Here is a 15,839-nt window from a genome sequence, read left to right on the forward strand (position 1 = left end):
TGGCAGATTTGTAGCAGAAGCTGAGGTTGGAATGCAGCTGTCTCCTGTCCTTTGGCTAGCCCCTCAGGATGCCCAGCTGGTCTAAATAAAAAGGGCAAGTGTTACCCCCGGGCTTGACCAGGCCCGTTAGGTGAACATATTCCCCATTATTTCCACCCCAATGGCTTCGGTGCCCGGTGTTTATGAGGCATGGTAAAAACGAGCACCAAGGGGACACTGACCTGAATTTTGCTGCACTTGGACCAGAATACAAATACTGTACAAATGAGGCTAATGGCCAAGGGGCTATTCTGGTTTCCCATCTTTGGTCTGTTCCTTTCTTTCTGCTAAAGGTACATACAAGCAGCTACTTCTCCCAAGGACATAGTGATTTTGGTTGACATGAGCGGCAGCATGAAGGGGCTGAGGATGGCTATTGCCAAGCACACCATCACCACCATCTTGGACACCCTGGGAGAGAATGACTTCATCAACATCATTGCGGTAGGCATGCATTCCTGCTCTAGAGTAGCTCTTGCTTCCCTAGAGAACCTTTCTTCTATCTGCAACAGGATAACACATTCTTATAGCCAGTGGATGCCTTCTCCTGGAGGGCGAGTCTTTCTTCTAAACCTGGGGCTCTTCACCAAGGGTCCATACTCTGCCAGAGATGGGCTTCAAGAGGTCTGAAAGTATGTAGAGGATGCAGGTCTATTTTCCCAAGCCCATCTCTTTTGTCAGTTTCTCAGAAGAGTCTGCATCTAACATAGATGAAGAACCACTGGCCTGAGTGACACCTGCCCTGCCCTCCTCTGTGTGCTCTCAGCACACACTGTCACTGACCTGGTCCTACTCCCAGTCCCTTTATCCCACCCAAGCCAAACTCATGGAAGAAAGAAGGAATAAAAAGAAAGAAACAAGGACACGAATTAGAAGGATGCTTTTAAAAAGCAATAAAAAGGAGGGTGGGCCAGTTCAGCCCTCCCCCAAGAGAGGGGACAGCCACCTTCAGGCGTCCTTGTGACACCACCTGATCTAAAGACCTCTTGCACCAGTATGCCACATAGCTGGCATTTCCTGTCCTTTGTGGAATTTACTTAGCTAGGGGTGGAATAGCAAGGCAAAATTATTTAACCACAAGATGATTGTGCTGGGGTGTGAGAAAGTCCCCCAGCCCCTGAGCTGCTCCCTTGAGGTCTTTCCCTGTCCCCAGACCTGCAGCTGCCACAGGACAGCCACAGAACAGAGGTTCCACACTCCACAAGGCACAGTGTGCTCCTCCCTTGGAGCCTTCTGCTCCTTCTTCCCCACCCCCACCTCCCCGCCCAGCCTCCCAGCCGGTGGTCAACAGCAACAAAGAGAAGAACGCACTGCTGACATTCATGCAGCTCTTCCATGACGACACCACTGTCCCCTCCTCACCCTTCTTCTTTAAGTAGAAGATGAACTAGGGACACTTGAAAGATTTGTTTTCTAGATATATATATATATGGGGAAGAGGGTGATTAAGAGAGGGGGAAGTAATAGCTCATTTTTCTCCCTATTCCCATCCCTCTGGAAAGCTGCAGGATCCTCTTTATATGTGCAGGGCAAAGAACAAGAGAGCCGTTTCTGGTCTGGAGTGGTGGTACGTGCCTATCATAGCAGATACTTGGGAGACTGAGGCAGCAAGATTGCAAGTTCAAGGCTGGCCAGCCTGGACAAATTAGTAAGACGCGGGGTGGCGGGGTGGGGGACCAGAAAGAGAGTGCATATTTTCTAACCCTACACCAGCCCCCTGGAATGAGGCTGTGGGGCTCAGGTAGAGGGCTCCCTGCTGATCTCCGGAGCAAAGGGCACAGACCTTCTCCTATAACAGCAAACTCTCTGAGTTCTGAGGGATCAGGGGATAAGGGAGGATCTTTAGATCCAAGGCCCTGCTGTTCTGTCTGCTCAGAAAAATGGCAAAAGGCACAGTGTACCCCAAGCTGATGGTGCACAGCACCTCAGTGCATGCTGGGAGGTGCCTGAGCCCTCCTGAGTCAGGCCTGCAGGACCTGACTTTCCATGCTGATCTGTCTGTTCTCTCCCTCCTCTTGCTGCGACCACAGTACAATGACTATGTCCATTACATCGAGCCCTGTTTTAAAGGCATCCTTGTCCAGGCAGATCGAGACAACCGAGAGGTGAGTGCCTGTCTGTGGCCTGATGCCCTTGTCATGACAGGAATAGCATCTGCCAAGCCTACTTCCTGGTCCCTTTCACTATGCCCATGGTGCTTGGAGGAATAAAGCAAGTCAGCAGTTACCCTGCAGACACCTGAGAACCCACCCCGACCAAGGTACTGCTGTTTATCTGAGCTCCAGTGAGCAAGGTGACCTCCTCTGCAGGATCTTGCTCACTCAGACCAGCCTTCTCCTGCGGAGGTTCCGGGACTCAGCCCCCACATCGCATCCCAGTCAGCCTTTCCTCCATGTTAGCCTTCATGAGGAACTTCCCCAGTGGGGGACAAATCGAATCCACTGGGCTGAGTCTTTTTCTCTGAGAGAAAAACAAAGATAAGAAGACAGAACGCCAATTTTTAAGGGGAGAATTTGCATGTCTGTCTGTGATCAGAGAGTTTGGGTTTAGCTTCCTCCTGATCTTCAACCTTGGTACTTAAGGGCTGGATGCCGAGGTCATCCCTCACCTCCATCCCTGGACTGCCCTTCTCCCTCTGGTTGGCAGGATTCTTGGCACTTCTTCCCAGCATGGGATATGGATTTGTACCAGGCCATTCACACTCCCTCTACTTCCCTTGGGGACATCTGAGAAACATCTGTTTTGGGGATCCAGTCCATGGAATTAGCTGCATTGCAAGCAGGGATCCTACAATCATATCCTCTGGCATTAGATCTAATCAGCCTCCCCAGTTAGCCAGATACAAGAGGTCTCTGGCTACTCCATCCACTGAGCCCCCTCTAATGTTCACCCTGACAGCATCTCAAACAGCTGGTGCATGAGTTGGTGGTCAAAGGTGTGGGGGTCGTGGACCAAGCCCTGACCGAGGCCTTCCAGATCCTGAAACAGGTGCCTGCAGCTGTGAAGCCTGAAGGGCTAAGGGAATAGGAGAAAGGGCCTAGGTGGAGGGTGGGCAGTTGTGGCCTAGTGTGACTGCTCCCTCCTTTTCCTCACACAGTTCCAAGAGGCTGGGAGAGGAAGTCTCTGCAACCAGGCCATCATGCTGATCACGGATGGGGCGGTGGAGGACTACAAGCCAGTGCTTGAGAAGTACAACTTGCCAGACCGCAAGGTGACTCTTGATGGAGTTATGGGAGGGGAGAGGGGAGTTTCTCCCACTCCCAGAGGTAGAGCTCTCCCACTGCCATGGGAAGACAATGGGACACCTTCAGGATCAAAGTCCTTTCCCATTAGAGCCATTCATAAATTCTGGCATGTCCTAATTAGATGTCCCAAAACTGTGGTACTTTGGGCCCAGAGCTGATGTGAGGGGTTTCGGGGTGAAAGACCAGAACATGGTTTTGAGACTTAAAAACTGCCAGGCTGACTGGCCTTGAACCCGCTCCACAATCACCATGGCCGTGGGAAAGTCACATTGCTGCTCAGCCCTTGGGGTCTTTTCTGATTAAAAGGGGTACAAGCAGGTATAATGATACAAGCCTGCAGTCCCAGCACTCTGGGAGCTGAAGCAGGAGGAACACAAGTTCCAGCCTAGCCTGGGCAACTTATCCACTTAGTGAGACCTTGTCTCAAAAAACTTTAGAAAGGGCTGAGGATATAGCTCAGTGCAAAGGCACGAAGTTCAGTCCCCAGTACCAGAAGAAAAAGGAGGGAAGGGGATGAGTGAAGAACTCAAAACCCAAGACGTGGCTGACCCAACAGCTAAGTCTCACATAAAGAGGGGCTGCTCTCCTGTATCTCATGGATTAGGTCCGAGTCTTCACTTACCTTATTGGGAGAGAAGTGACTTTTGCTGACCGCCTCAAGTGGATCGCCTGCAACAACCAAGGTGCGTGAGGTACTGGCATGGCACCTTGCAGCCCAAGCCTGCACACAGGTGGGACAATGTCCCTAGTGATCTCAGGTGCTGAGCACAGGGTCTGGTAGGAGGCACAGACTAAGCAGGATGCTGCAGGAGCCATGGAGAGGCATTCTCCCTCCCCCCCATTTGGGGGTGGCAGGGAAGGATTCCAGACAGGAGGAACAACATGTGCTCAAAGGGTCTGAGGCAAGGGAATTGCTGAGAATGGAAAGCTATTCTGTTGTACTGGCATGCAGAATGAACGTTTTGTGAGAGGCAGTGAGGCCAGAGAGGTGAAGCTGTACTAAAGCGTTCATACCCTTAGAAGCCATTTGCCTTTTTAAATATCACTATGAGTACAGTGAAGAGGCCAAAGCAGTGCCCAGCCCCCCTGCCTAAGGAAAGACAATGGTTATGGTCAGGGAAATAAGGAGGTTGGGATTAGAGAAGGACAAGGACCACTGCTCAGATCTGCCCCGAAAGCAGAACCTAGGATCCAGTGACATTAGAGGCTTACTGAGGAATGCTACTGTGGCAGTCTAGGCCCCTGCTGCTCTCCTGGAGAGCTCAGGCTTCCTAGAAGCTCTCCCAGGCTGAGCTAGGTGGGCTTTCATCTCCCACAGGCCTCCAGCCACCCTGGGGTTGAGACATACCCCAAGGAGGCAGGCCCCTGGGGCCCTCTGATCCCAGAGAGAGGTGTGAGCAGGGCTATCCAGGGACTGAGTGGAGGGCCCCTCTGCAGCCCAACCCTATGGGCTCCTCCAGGCTACTACACACAGATCTCCACACTGGCTGATGCCCAGGAGAATGTGATGGAATACCTGCATGTGCTCAGCAGGCCCATGGTCATCCACCATGACCACGACGTCATCTGGACAGAAGCCTACATGGACAGCAAGGTGGGCCTGAGCGTGGCTGTGGAACTGGGAGGTAGCTTTCTGGGTCAGAGAAGGTGAGCATCATACTTTCTCAGGAAAAGTCATGAAGGGAAGACATTTCCCCTCTTTCCCTCAGCAGGCCTCAGCCCACTAACCAGGCCTCTGCCTGTGTGCTGTCCCCAGAGATCCAGACCCCTGGTCCCCACAGACCTGCCCAGGGCTGCCCACTGTGGACAGGGACCCCTGCTCAAATGTGCTCATCCCTCCCTCCACCCCAGGACCACCTCATTCACTGTCCTTCTCTTCCTCCTGTTCTGGGAAGAAAGCTGTTATTACATCCATAGCTCACCATCACAGTGCCCCCCACACCCTGGGATCCCCACATCTCAAAGAAACTGTGGGAAATGATGTCTTACACAAAAAAACTAGATACCAAAGGTAGAAGTCAGGTTAGATTCTTTGGGGAAGGGAGGCCTTCCTGCCACTTCTCAACTCACACCACTATGCAGCCACCTGCTTTCCTGACAGCGTATCAGACTGATATTAAGAGAGATCCAAAAATGCTGGTTTAAATAAGATGGAAAAGGCTGGGGATGTAGCTCAGTGGTGCAGCACCTGCCTGGCAAGCGTGAGGCCCTGAATTTGATTCGTGGTATAATAAATACATAAGTAAGATGGAAGTATAGCTCTTCCACACACGAAAGAGGTTTAGAGGTAGGCATCTTGAGCTGGGGAGGAGCTCACCAGTCACCAGGGACTGGCTTCTTCACAGTCCCTAGGATGCGATCCTCATCCTCCTAGTCAGAGTGGCTGGTGGAATCCTGGCCAACTGAAACCACATACAGGCATTGGGAAGGTGGAAAGGGAGGGGGCTGTGCTCCACCCCTTTACAGAACACTTCTCAGGAGGCTTCCTGACATGAATCTACCTGTCTTTAACCAGGACACAGTTACAGGTTCACTCCAAGGAGCAAAGGAGGCTGGGAACTCAGTTTTTCTGCTTTTCTTCTGACTTGCTGTATATCTTAGGGCGGTGGCACACTTATCTCTTCATAGCACATACGAACTATTTGCCGAATTTGGGATTTAAAACCACACTGGTTGACTTTAAAGGGACCTCTGCTAATAGGGCACGCCCTGGGCATGTTACTGGACTCTCGCCAGCTGCTGGCCCAAGGCCGATGCTCAGAAGGGAAGAGCATGCTGCACGCAGGCAGGCTTCACGCTCCCTCCAGGTTCTCACTGTTCGTAGGGCCCTCTCTGTCCCAGGTGAAGGAGAGCGATGGGGCAGGAGGAGAGATGTGCCCTGACCTTGTCTCCCCACTCACCGTGCCGCCCTCCACGCTCTTTGGCCCTTGATCCATCTCTGTCCTGCGGCCATGCAGCCTTACAGCAGTTGCCAGTCTGGGGCGCCGTCTTCCAGCACGCGGAGTGTGCGCTTTCCTCCTGTAGAGCGTGGAGATGAGTGGAGGGAGCCGGCAGAGGAAGCCCTTCGGAACCCCACAACCGGCGAGGGCCGGTTCCCTGCATAACAATGGCAGTGCTTGGGTGTGTGTTTAGCAGAGGGAGCAGGGAGAGGAGAATGAATACGGGTAGCGCAACATCTTGTCTTCCTGTAACACCATAAAAGTGACTTTGTGCCAGATGTGGTGATGCACATTTGTAATCTCAGGTGTTTAGAGCTGAGGCAGGAGGATTTAAGTTCAAAGCCAGATGGGGCAAGATAGCAAGACCTTTTTCAAAATGAAATAGAAAGGGCCAGGGATGTAGCTCCGTCCTAGAGCACTTGCCCAGCACACACAAGGCTCTGAATTCCATCCCCAGTACCATACACACAAACAGCAGTTCCTTTTCTGCGCAGGTTCTGTCAGGTTGTCCTCAGCTATTTCATGGACAACCTTCCAGGGTTCTGCTTCCCTCCAAGCACATAAGTGAAGTCACAGCTTTATCTTCACTTTTACAAAATGATACTTGTCCCCTCGATTAAAATCCCCTCTCCCCTCATCTTTCCTTTTCCTTCTCTGATTTTGGACTCCCTGGGGCCAGGGTCTCCTGGAACCACTTCAGGAACCTCTGAAATGAGGCTGTTAGTCCACTGGGTGCACAGATGTCCCCACCCTGCACCAGTGCCTCACCCCAGTGTAGAATGGTCCCTAAGAGGCAGGGTGGGGAAGGGGAGACCAGCCAAGACCTGGCGGCTGCGAGCCCATGGACACCTCCACTAATCCACATCTCAGGGAAACTTGAGAGCTTTCGTGTCACCCACAAAGATATGTCTGTGCACAGAACACAAGAGGATGTCACTGCGGTCCACTTTCAGAAAGTCTTATCTCCCAGCTCAACGTTGAAAAATCAGATGAGGTACGGGAAGACTGATGGCCAAAATTCTTCCTTTTCCAAAAAGTGTCCTGCAGACGTCCATGACCCAGCAACCTCCTTTAGTTGAGCTGAACAAAGTCAGGCTGGAATAGCGTGTCTGCATATGTACTTTTCACACTGGCCATCTTTGTTTCAAAGCTGAAACAAAGCGTGTGTGGAGTCCCTGTCCAGGCTGCTAAGGAAACTGGCACAGTGAGATGAGGTGGCTGTGGTGGGAGCCATCCCGGGGAGGGCAGGGAGCACAATTCTGGCTCTGAGTTCTGAGTGGAGAGAGCTGTGGGTCCATCCCGGGGACAGTAGAGGTGGCCCGAGGCAGATGATAGCTGCACCACGCCCTGCTTCACTCTGGCTCCTCACACATGTGCTCATGTTGGAAGGTGGCTCTGGAGCAGTGTCCTTCTTCCACTTCACCTGCCCTTTGTTACGGTTCATAGCAACCCCAGATCCATATCAGAGGTTTCTGCAAATGCTCTTGCCACACTAAGCCCCTTTGTTTCTGGCTAGGCACAGAATGGGCTATTTTCCCCAGTTCAGGCTCACCTGTGGCCTGGCCAAAATGACAGAGCTTGGGAGTGTGCTTGGGAGGTAGGTGTGGGCTCAGACTTGGCCAGGTGACATGAGCCTGGGGCTCCTGCTCAGTCATCTGTCCCCCAGCATTCCTGACAGCTCCACACCGTGCTCTGAGTAGGGCATGCCAATGGGCCTCTCGGCCTCCCCCAACATCTGCCCTTTCCTCTCTGGCAGCTCCTTTCCTCAAAGGCACAGAGCTCGATGCTCCTCACCACTGTGGCCATGCCTGTCTTCAGCAAAAAGAATGAAACGGTGAGTCGCCACTCCCTGAGAGGTGGCAGCAGGGACCAGAACACCTTTATGGGCCCGTTGCTTCTGACTTGGGTGAGCATCAAAGCCACCCTGAGAGGATTTTAGTGCAGACTCCCGTACCCTGCCCCACACTAACGACATTGCAATCTTGGGTCAGTGGAGAGAATGGAGATCTATACTTTCCCAAAGCTTCCATCCCTCAGTGATTCTGCTCAGCCAGTTGGGGGCCAGTTCTCCCACTCTGCCCTTGGAACCACTACTCTGGGGATACAAGGCTGGAAGGGGCATCTGCCAGCCTTCTAGCAAAACCAGGTTGGGCAGACCCTAGCTTAGCTCTGAAGGCCTCTGAGAGAATTTCTAGAGCCTTTCATCCTCCCTCTGGTCAGGAAATGCTTCCTTATGGGCTCCATGTGCTTTTGAGTCACTAGGATCTCAGTACTTCAGCTTCTGCTGTAAAGATTAATATTTCATTCAACTTTGTATTTCATTTAAATATTACCACTGAAATATTAACACTGGGCATTAATCTTCTGAACAGCTAAGAGTGCTCCCAGGGCCTTTCCTGAATTTTCATTTAGATTCTAAATTTTCATTTAGAGAGCTAAAATCTAACTGCAAGGAAGGTCTGCCTGAGACCTAAGTGGCTTTCTCATCCAGGCTCTAAAAAGACCTAGAGTCCTGTCTGGCCTGATTCACAGGGAAACCTGCCCTCCCTTGCCCCGGGCTCTCTTCCAGCGATCTCATGGCATTCTCTTGGGTGTGGTGGGCTCTGATGTGACCCTGAGAGAGCTGATGAAGCTGGCACCCCGATACAAGGTGAGCCTGGGTCAATCCCTACCTTGGGTGGGGGTGCAGGGGTAGTCAGATTCTCATCATTGTTACAAAACACCTGAGAAAAATCAACTTGAAAGGGGGAAAGGGCTGGGGATTTAGCTGAAGTCCTAGAGGGATCTTAGCACTCTCTCTCTCACTCTCTCTCAGTCATCTGTCAAGTAATAAATAGAGAGAGTTCAGGACAATACAACCCTGGGAACTTTTCTTTGCCCTGTCTGAGTTCAACCCCTGGTACCAAAAAGGTGGGGTGGTATTTTGGCTCATGATTTCAGAAGGCTCTGTCCATGGCTGGTTGGCTCTGTTGCTTTTGGGCTTGTGATGAGATAGCAAATGATGCTGAGAACCTTGCATGGAGCAAAACTGCTCATCTCATAGCAGTATGGAAGAGAGATAGGAAGGGGCTTGCCCTTCAAAGACACACCTAACCCCAAAGTCCTAACTTCTTCCCGGTAGGTCCCACCTATCAACCCTTTAGTATGGAAGCCTTTGGGAGATATTTAGGATCTAGACTATAAACCATAGGCTCCCTGGCACTGCCCCACCAGGCCCAAGAGCCTCTCCCCAGACAATTGCAGCCAAGCCCACAACTAGGAAGGGGCTGCTCCATCTGAGGTCCACACAGGTGTAATGTTGAGCATGGCAGCAATAGTTTATCCTTCTGGGACTCTTTGCCATCACTAGCTGTGACTTGCTCTGTGGGCTTCAGGAAGTTATTTGCCTGCCCAGTGCCTCCGTTTCTCAATGTGCTTCTCCAGACCCCACAGTCCAGTTTTGAGAGTGAATGAGATGACACCATCAAGGCACCTAGAGTGTGTGTTGGGAAAGAGTCAGGCAATGAATGACATGCATTGATGTGGTTGCCCCAGACAGTAGGATTTGGAAAGGCCTTCAGAATCAATGAGTGGAAGTGTGATGCTGGCTCAGTTACATTTGCATCTGGAAAATCTCACAGCTGTGAGCTGCCATCTTGAACCATCGTGCAGCCACAAACCCCTTCCCCACTCCAGTCATCCAATATAAACAGCATCTAATGCTGTCAATCCTGACTCTGGCAGCTTGGAGTACATGGATATGCCTTCCTGAACACTAACAACGGCTACATCCTCTCACACCCTGACCTTCGACCCTTGGTAGGTACAAATCGTATTTGCCTTGGGATCCTAATAATATGGGCTTTGGAGATAGTCCACAAAGCAGTCAAATAACATGAGAAAAAATATATTTAAGTCATGGTCCCTGTTTTCAAGTTGTCTACAACCTACCAATAGAGACAAGACAAAAATATGTGAAATGATTGATAAGCACAGTAGAGAGCATGTAAGTTAAGGCTGTAGTTTTGAAGCTAAAGAGCTCATAGGACAGTGTGTTAGCTTTCCATTACCCTAATAAAATACCTAAGAAAATCAACTTATAAAGTGGAAAGACTTATTTTGGTTTGCAGTTTTGGAGGTTTTGATTCATTGTCAGTTGACCTATTGCTTTTAGGCTTTTGGTGACGGTGGGGCATCACATTACGGCAGGAGCGTATGGTATTAGTGGTGGTGGGAGAAGAGAGAAGGAGAGACAAACACACCACAAGTCCAGAATCTTCTCTGCAGTCACACACCAACAGTGACCTAACTTGCTCCCAGTGGACTCCACCCCTCAAAAGTTCCACTACCCTCTAATAGTGTCAGGCTGGGGTCTGTTCCTGTATTACTTGAGCTTTTAGAGAACATTACAGATTCAGGCACAGAAGACTTTTACCCACAGTCTCCTCGCTGCCTTGGTAGCTCTGCTCCTCTTGCACCTTAACAAGTCTATCAGCAGAACTCCAGGGACCCCTGAATAGAGCACAAACAATGGGCTCACTATAAAAATGACAGGAGACCTCTCGTGACAGGTGAGAGGCAGTGGTACAAGGCCCACGAATTTGTCCTAAGATGTTTCTGAGTAAGTCTACTCCCTTTCTAGCTCTCTTCATTTTGATACAGGGCCTCAGGATATTTTCTCAGGAGTTAAACTGAGCAACTGGTGTCTGAAAAAAGAAAGTTGCATCATTCTGCCTGAAAGGCCTGCCCTAAGGTGAAAGGTGCTCTCCTTCTCTGGCCACAGTGCATGGGCAGTGTCCATTGTCATCATGGCTGCACCTTGCAGTGCAATGATTGGTAGGGGAGCTGAAGTCCTAGAGGGATCTTAGCACTCTCTCTTTCTCAGTCTTCTGTCAAGAAATAGAGAGAGTAATAGACAATACAACCCTGGGGACTTTTCTTTGCCCTTGATGTCTTTAGTAAAGACCAGTCTACACCACAGTCCATTCTGTTGGGCTCAAATAGATACTGAGTGTCCGCAAGGCAATTAATTGAACTATTTTAGGCAAACCACAAGGTTCATGGTAGACAGAGATCAGAGCACACAAGAGACTCCCAGTCCCTTCTGCCTTCCCAATTCACACTCTGAGGGGTAAGCATCTCTACCCACAACCTGTCACAGTGCTAGGCCAGTGGGTTCAGTGGGGGACAGCCTCAGTGCTGGCAACTGTCTCACTGGAGAAGAAATGATACTGATGTTGATCCTCAAGCTCACTTGTAGAATTAAGGGCTCTAATCAGAAACCTACCTGTCACCATCTGTGTCATCCAGATAAATATAAGGCTTTCACCAATCAATTCATATTGCAAATTGCCTCTGTTGTGTGCCTGACCATATAGTGCTTAGAAGAATGCTATGAACAAAAGTTTATGTTGAATTAAGGAAGTAAAGTTTATACAAATAAAACAATTAGTGAATATAGGGAATAATGCCATATGGGACGTGATTACATAAGAAGTGTGGCAAAGCCAATGTCATGAGCTCTCCAGAGCAGCCACTCTCAGGAAAACATTAAAGGATGTTCCTATTAATAAATAAAAAGGTAGTGAGTCATGAACGGGTCTGAACTCTGCCTACGTCAGTGCCCCTAATACAGCAGAATTGTGGATTTAATATGAGGGGCCAAATATGGCCCTTCGTGGGGTATCAGCATTTAGGAAATGGCAGTGGAGTGTTGCACTTCCAAAGAAACAGACTGAACGTGAAAGATGGCAGGACAGTGCTGTTCAGTGCACATGGACAGCAATAAGGCAACACGCGGGAACATCGTGCAGCCTGAGGGAGGAGAAAAGAAAAATGAAGGGAGTGCACTACAGACATCATGGACAGGCAAGAAACCAGAATGATGCTTTCCTGGGGAAAAAGTGATTAAGCAAACAAACAAAAATACTCTCAGAATCAAAATACACAGGACAAGAACTTCAACCATGCAAGCATCGATCTGCTGGGGGCCTCATTTTATTAAAGTAGACAGTCAGGTTTTTAATTTACCCTGATAATTAACTATCCTCTTTCCTTTTACAGTGGGGCTACTAAACTAAACCTGAGAAATGCTGAAGACTTAATTGTAGATATTTGGTGATATTTGTCTTAGCGTGGGGGTGAGGGAATGTCAAGGCGAGAAAATAATTGTGATAGAATGTTAATTAATGGTTATTTGTCAAGTTGGAGACAGGTTGTTATCAAGCCCTTCAGATCTTCCCCTGGTTCTGTCCCATTCACAACTTCCCATGAGATGAAAATGCACATGACAGATGCCACTGGGTCTGCAAGCTATGGCTAAGACCTTCTGTAGTAGGTGAGAGAATGAGTACAAGAAAGTATTCTCATAAAGCAATGAGCTAAAACTAATGAGATAGCATTGATTAGGAATGTGCAGAAAGCTCTGCAAAATACTCTTCCCAAACATACGACTGTGAATACATGATTCAACAGTGCATCACAGGACAGAGGGAGACCAAAGTCTGACTGACTGTGATCTGCATCTCAGCTGCCATAGCAGTCCAACTGCCCAGGAAGCTAGCAAGCTCCTAGGCAGCTGTTAGAGCTGAGGGATACTTTGGTTCACAGATGTGTCCCACGCCACACTGGCCAGATTCCATGTGGAGTGTTGAGTTTCATCCCGGAATCTCCTTTCTTTGGTGACACTGACAAAGCAGCAGGGATTCAGAAGAAGCCGAACCTTCTGCAAACTGGGGACTTTGGGCTGGGAGAATTGGTCCTAAGAGTGATGGGGCCTTTGAACCTCTGAAGGGTTTTCAGGAAGAGCACATTCTGTGGCTCCAGGGGAAAGAACTAAGATCAGCAGATAAAAGTTACAGAGAGGCAAATTCCAGGTCTGTAGGAGGAAGAATTTTCTAACAATTAGAGCTGTCCAAACCATGACTCACAAAATAGGGAGGTCCTCGTCATGGGAAATATCCACCCAGCGGCCGTGAGACCATCTGTCCCAGTGTTGGCAAGGGAAAGCTCTGCGTTGGATGGAAGTTTGGTCCAGATAGCTTAAGGAATCCCTAAGATTCTTTGATTTCATTTGTATACATGAAAGGCTTTATGTAATAGAGGGAAGAGGAGTAGAGCCACTTGCTAACCTGGTATATTCCTTCCTGCCCACCCACTCCAGTACAGAGAGGGGAAGACACTAAAGCCCAAACCCAACTACAACAGTGTGGACCTCTCCGAAGTGGAGTGGGAAGACCAAGCTGAAGTCGTGAGTGGGGGAAAGAAGGGCAAAGAGAAGCCAGCTTACGCGGCTCCATGCCAAACCAATGAATGACTGCAGGCTTGAAGGTTGCTCTGTTCTGCACAGGCAGAGTGGCTCGATCCCCGAGCCTTTATGAACTCCAGCCAGAATTCCTATAAGGTGTAATTATTTTACCAAGTAAGAAAATATATCTTCCTAAGTCACAGGATTATAAGGCAGAATGAATTCCCATCTCTTCACTACTGAGTCTGAGTTTCCATGATGTGTTAGTCTCCATGTGATATCTTAGAGGAAACTATGTCTTGGCAACATGACACTGGCTCCCCCAGTTCCTCATGCACCTCTGGACCACTGTCTTGGGGACTGCCCAGAATTATTAATTAGTTGGCACCTGGAATCAGGTCTCTCTTCCCTCCTGGTATTCTGCTCAGAAGAAAAATGGGAGAACCAAGTGTCCCAAGGGATCCCCTATACAGTAAAGTTCAGGTCCCCTCATCCTCTGGTGTGAGGCATGGAACTAACCCCATTCTCTTTCCTCTTGAAGCTGAGAACAGCCATGATCAATGGGGAAACAGGTTCTTTCTCTATGGATGTGAAGGTCCCTCTGGACAAAGGGGTAAGGAGCCGGATATTGAATCAGATGAGGTTCTAGGAAGGCAAATTGCAACCTTTTCATTGAGATTTGACTCACATTTAGCATAAAGCTAGATTATATGGGGCTTGCTGTAGCCTAGAGAGCTTGGTTAGAGCCCTGGCCTAGGGAGTGGCTGCCCCAGGGAAACCCTGGTCAAGGAGCCACATTCCTGTTCACATCCGCACTTGGCTCTTCGGAGACTGGTGAACGTGGCAGGCCAACCCATGCTGTCGACAGCTTTTCTTCCTTCTGCTGCCTGCTATTTGACCCTTTGGTTGTTTATGATGAGGAAGGAAAAAAGTGAAAGTTAATTGTGCAAATTGTCAGCAGCTCTGCTAAAACATGTCATGGGAAAAGAGGTCAAAAATATCCTGCTATAACCGGCAGTTAATATTCACCCACTGTAATCATAGAGAATCAGGAATCAAAACCCTTGTTGAAACCACTGCGATCTTTACAGACCTGCACATCATTTAGAAAAGGCCAATGAATCTCCTTGCTTAGCAGGTCCCATTGCATCTACTGATTTTGCATTGTCCCCTGACATATTTACAAATGTCACCTCCTCCCACACAGCCACCCCCACCTCCTACTCCTGCTGCCCATCTGCCTCGGCTCAGAGAACACAGCATCTGTCTGCAGCAATTAGACCCGAGTTCTCCCACAAATGCAGCCCTCCATGGAGGCCAAACAGGAAAGCACTGGGAAGCCAAGCATCCCTTTTGGGCCATGGACTGCTTTTCATTGTGACTACCATCTGATTTCTGTGGCATCTATCTGGCCTTTTATGAGATCTGGGGTGAGAAAGGCAGAATGGGCAATTTGGTTGGTATCAGGCCACCTGTGACAGCTGTTCCTTCTCCTGATCCAAAAAAGCCAAGGTTTCTTCCATTCACCCCATCCTTACCCCAGCTGGACCCCTGCACACTAGCATGAGGGCTGTTCCCAGACCATTTAGCTCTGGGTCTGGCTGAGCATTTACCCCATAAGGAACCTGTAATATGCAAGGGACACCCAGCAACCTGAAGACAGATTTCAGTGTGTCTGTGCCATGCCTCAGACGCATCAACTCCGTGGGTGTGGTTTGTTTTCCACTCTCTTCTCCCGGGGCCCTGTGGTCTCATGCTGCCTTCACAGTCCTCAAAGCCACAAGGCAGAGTCCTGACCAGACCCAGCAGTCCGAACTTTTCCTGAAATATCTGTCTATCCCTTGATAGATTTGTTGCTGCTGATCAACCCTTCAGGCTACATATTACTAATTTAACCAAAATTTCCTGATACCTAGGTGCTTTGATGTAAAAGAGGAGGAAGGGGAGGAGAAGGAGGAGGAAAGAAGGAGGGGAGGAGGAGGGAAGAACTATAATAGATATTTTGTAGCACATAGGTGTTCATATCTTACAACTACTGGCTAATAGTACTAATAATGGCAGCGCACACTTATCAGACACTGGGCTAAGCACTTTCAAGTATTCAATCATTTAACACCACTTTACAAGATTAGTACTATCCGCTCCTCTCCCTATATTTTTGCCATTCAGAGAAGCCAAAAGCTTGCCTGGTGTCCCCCAGATAATACATTGCAATTCTAAACTACACACCCCTAATCTCTCTCTGGTGGCTAAGTCTTTTCTGAAGCACTGGCTCTGAATTCTCAACTCTCTGACTTTAAAGATTTCATCCCTACCCACCCACCCTTGCCTGCCCTGCAAGCACAGGGACCTGAGTTCGATCCCTGGTACAAAAAAAAAAAAAAAAATCCC

At 49.3% G+C, this 15,839-nt stretch overlaps 1 protein-coding gene across 1 annotated transcript in view; it reads left to right on the forward strand.

Annotated features, from left to right (window-relative positions):
- Positions 1 to 15,839, forward strand: part of Cacna2d4 (calcium voltage-gated channel auxiliary subunit alpha2delta 4) — a 40,223-nt gene that overhangs the window by 16,602 nt on the left and 7,782 nt on the right. Inside the window, 12 exon segments of the mRNA XM_033759171.1 lie at positions 333 to 483; positions 2,070 to 2,144; positions 2,938 to 3,027; positions 3,137 to 3,250; positions 3,889 to 3,967; positions 4,745 to 4,878; positions 7,980 to 8,057; positions 8,793 to 8,873; positions 9,851 to 9,891; positions 9,933 to 9,997; positions 13,341 to 13,429; positions 13,990 to 14,061. Of these exon segments, the coding sequence (XP_033615062.1) occupies positions 333 to 483; positions 2,070 to 2,144; positions 2,938 to 3,027; positions 3,137 to 3,250; positions 3,889 to 3,967; positions 4,745 to 4,878; positions 7,980 to 8,057; positions 8,793 to 8,873; positions 9,851 to 9,891; positions 9,933 to 9,997; positions 13,341 to 13,429; positions 13,990 to 14,061 (1,069 nt within the window).

This window comes from Fukomys damarensis, unplaced genomic scaffold, assembly GCF_012274545.1.
Source record: "Fukomys damarensis isolate Sample0158 unplaced genomic scaffold, DMR_v1.0_HiC HiC_scaffold_5, whole genome shotgun sequence".
Classification (NCBI taxonomy): Eukaryota; Metazoa; Chordata; class Mammalia; order Rodentia; family Bathyergidae; genus Fukomys; species Fukomys damarensis.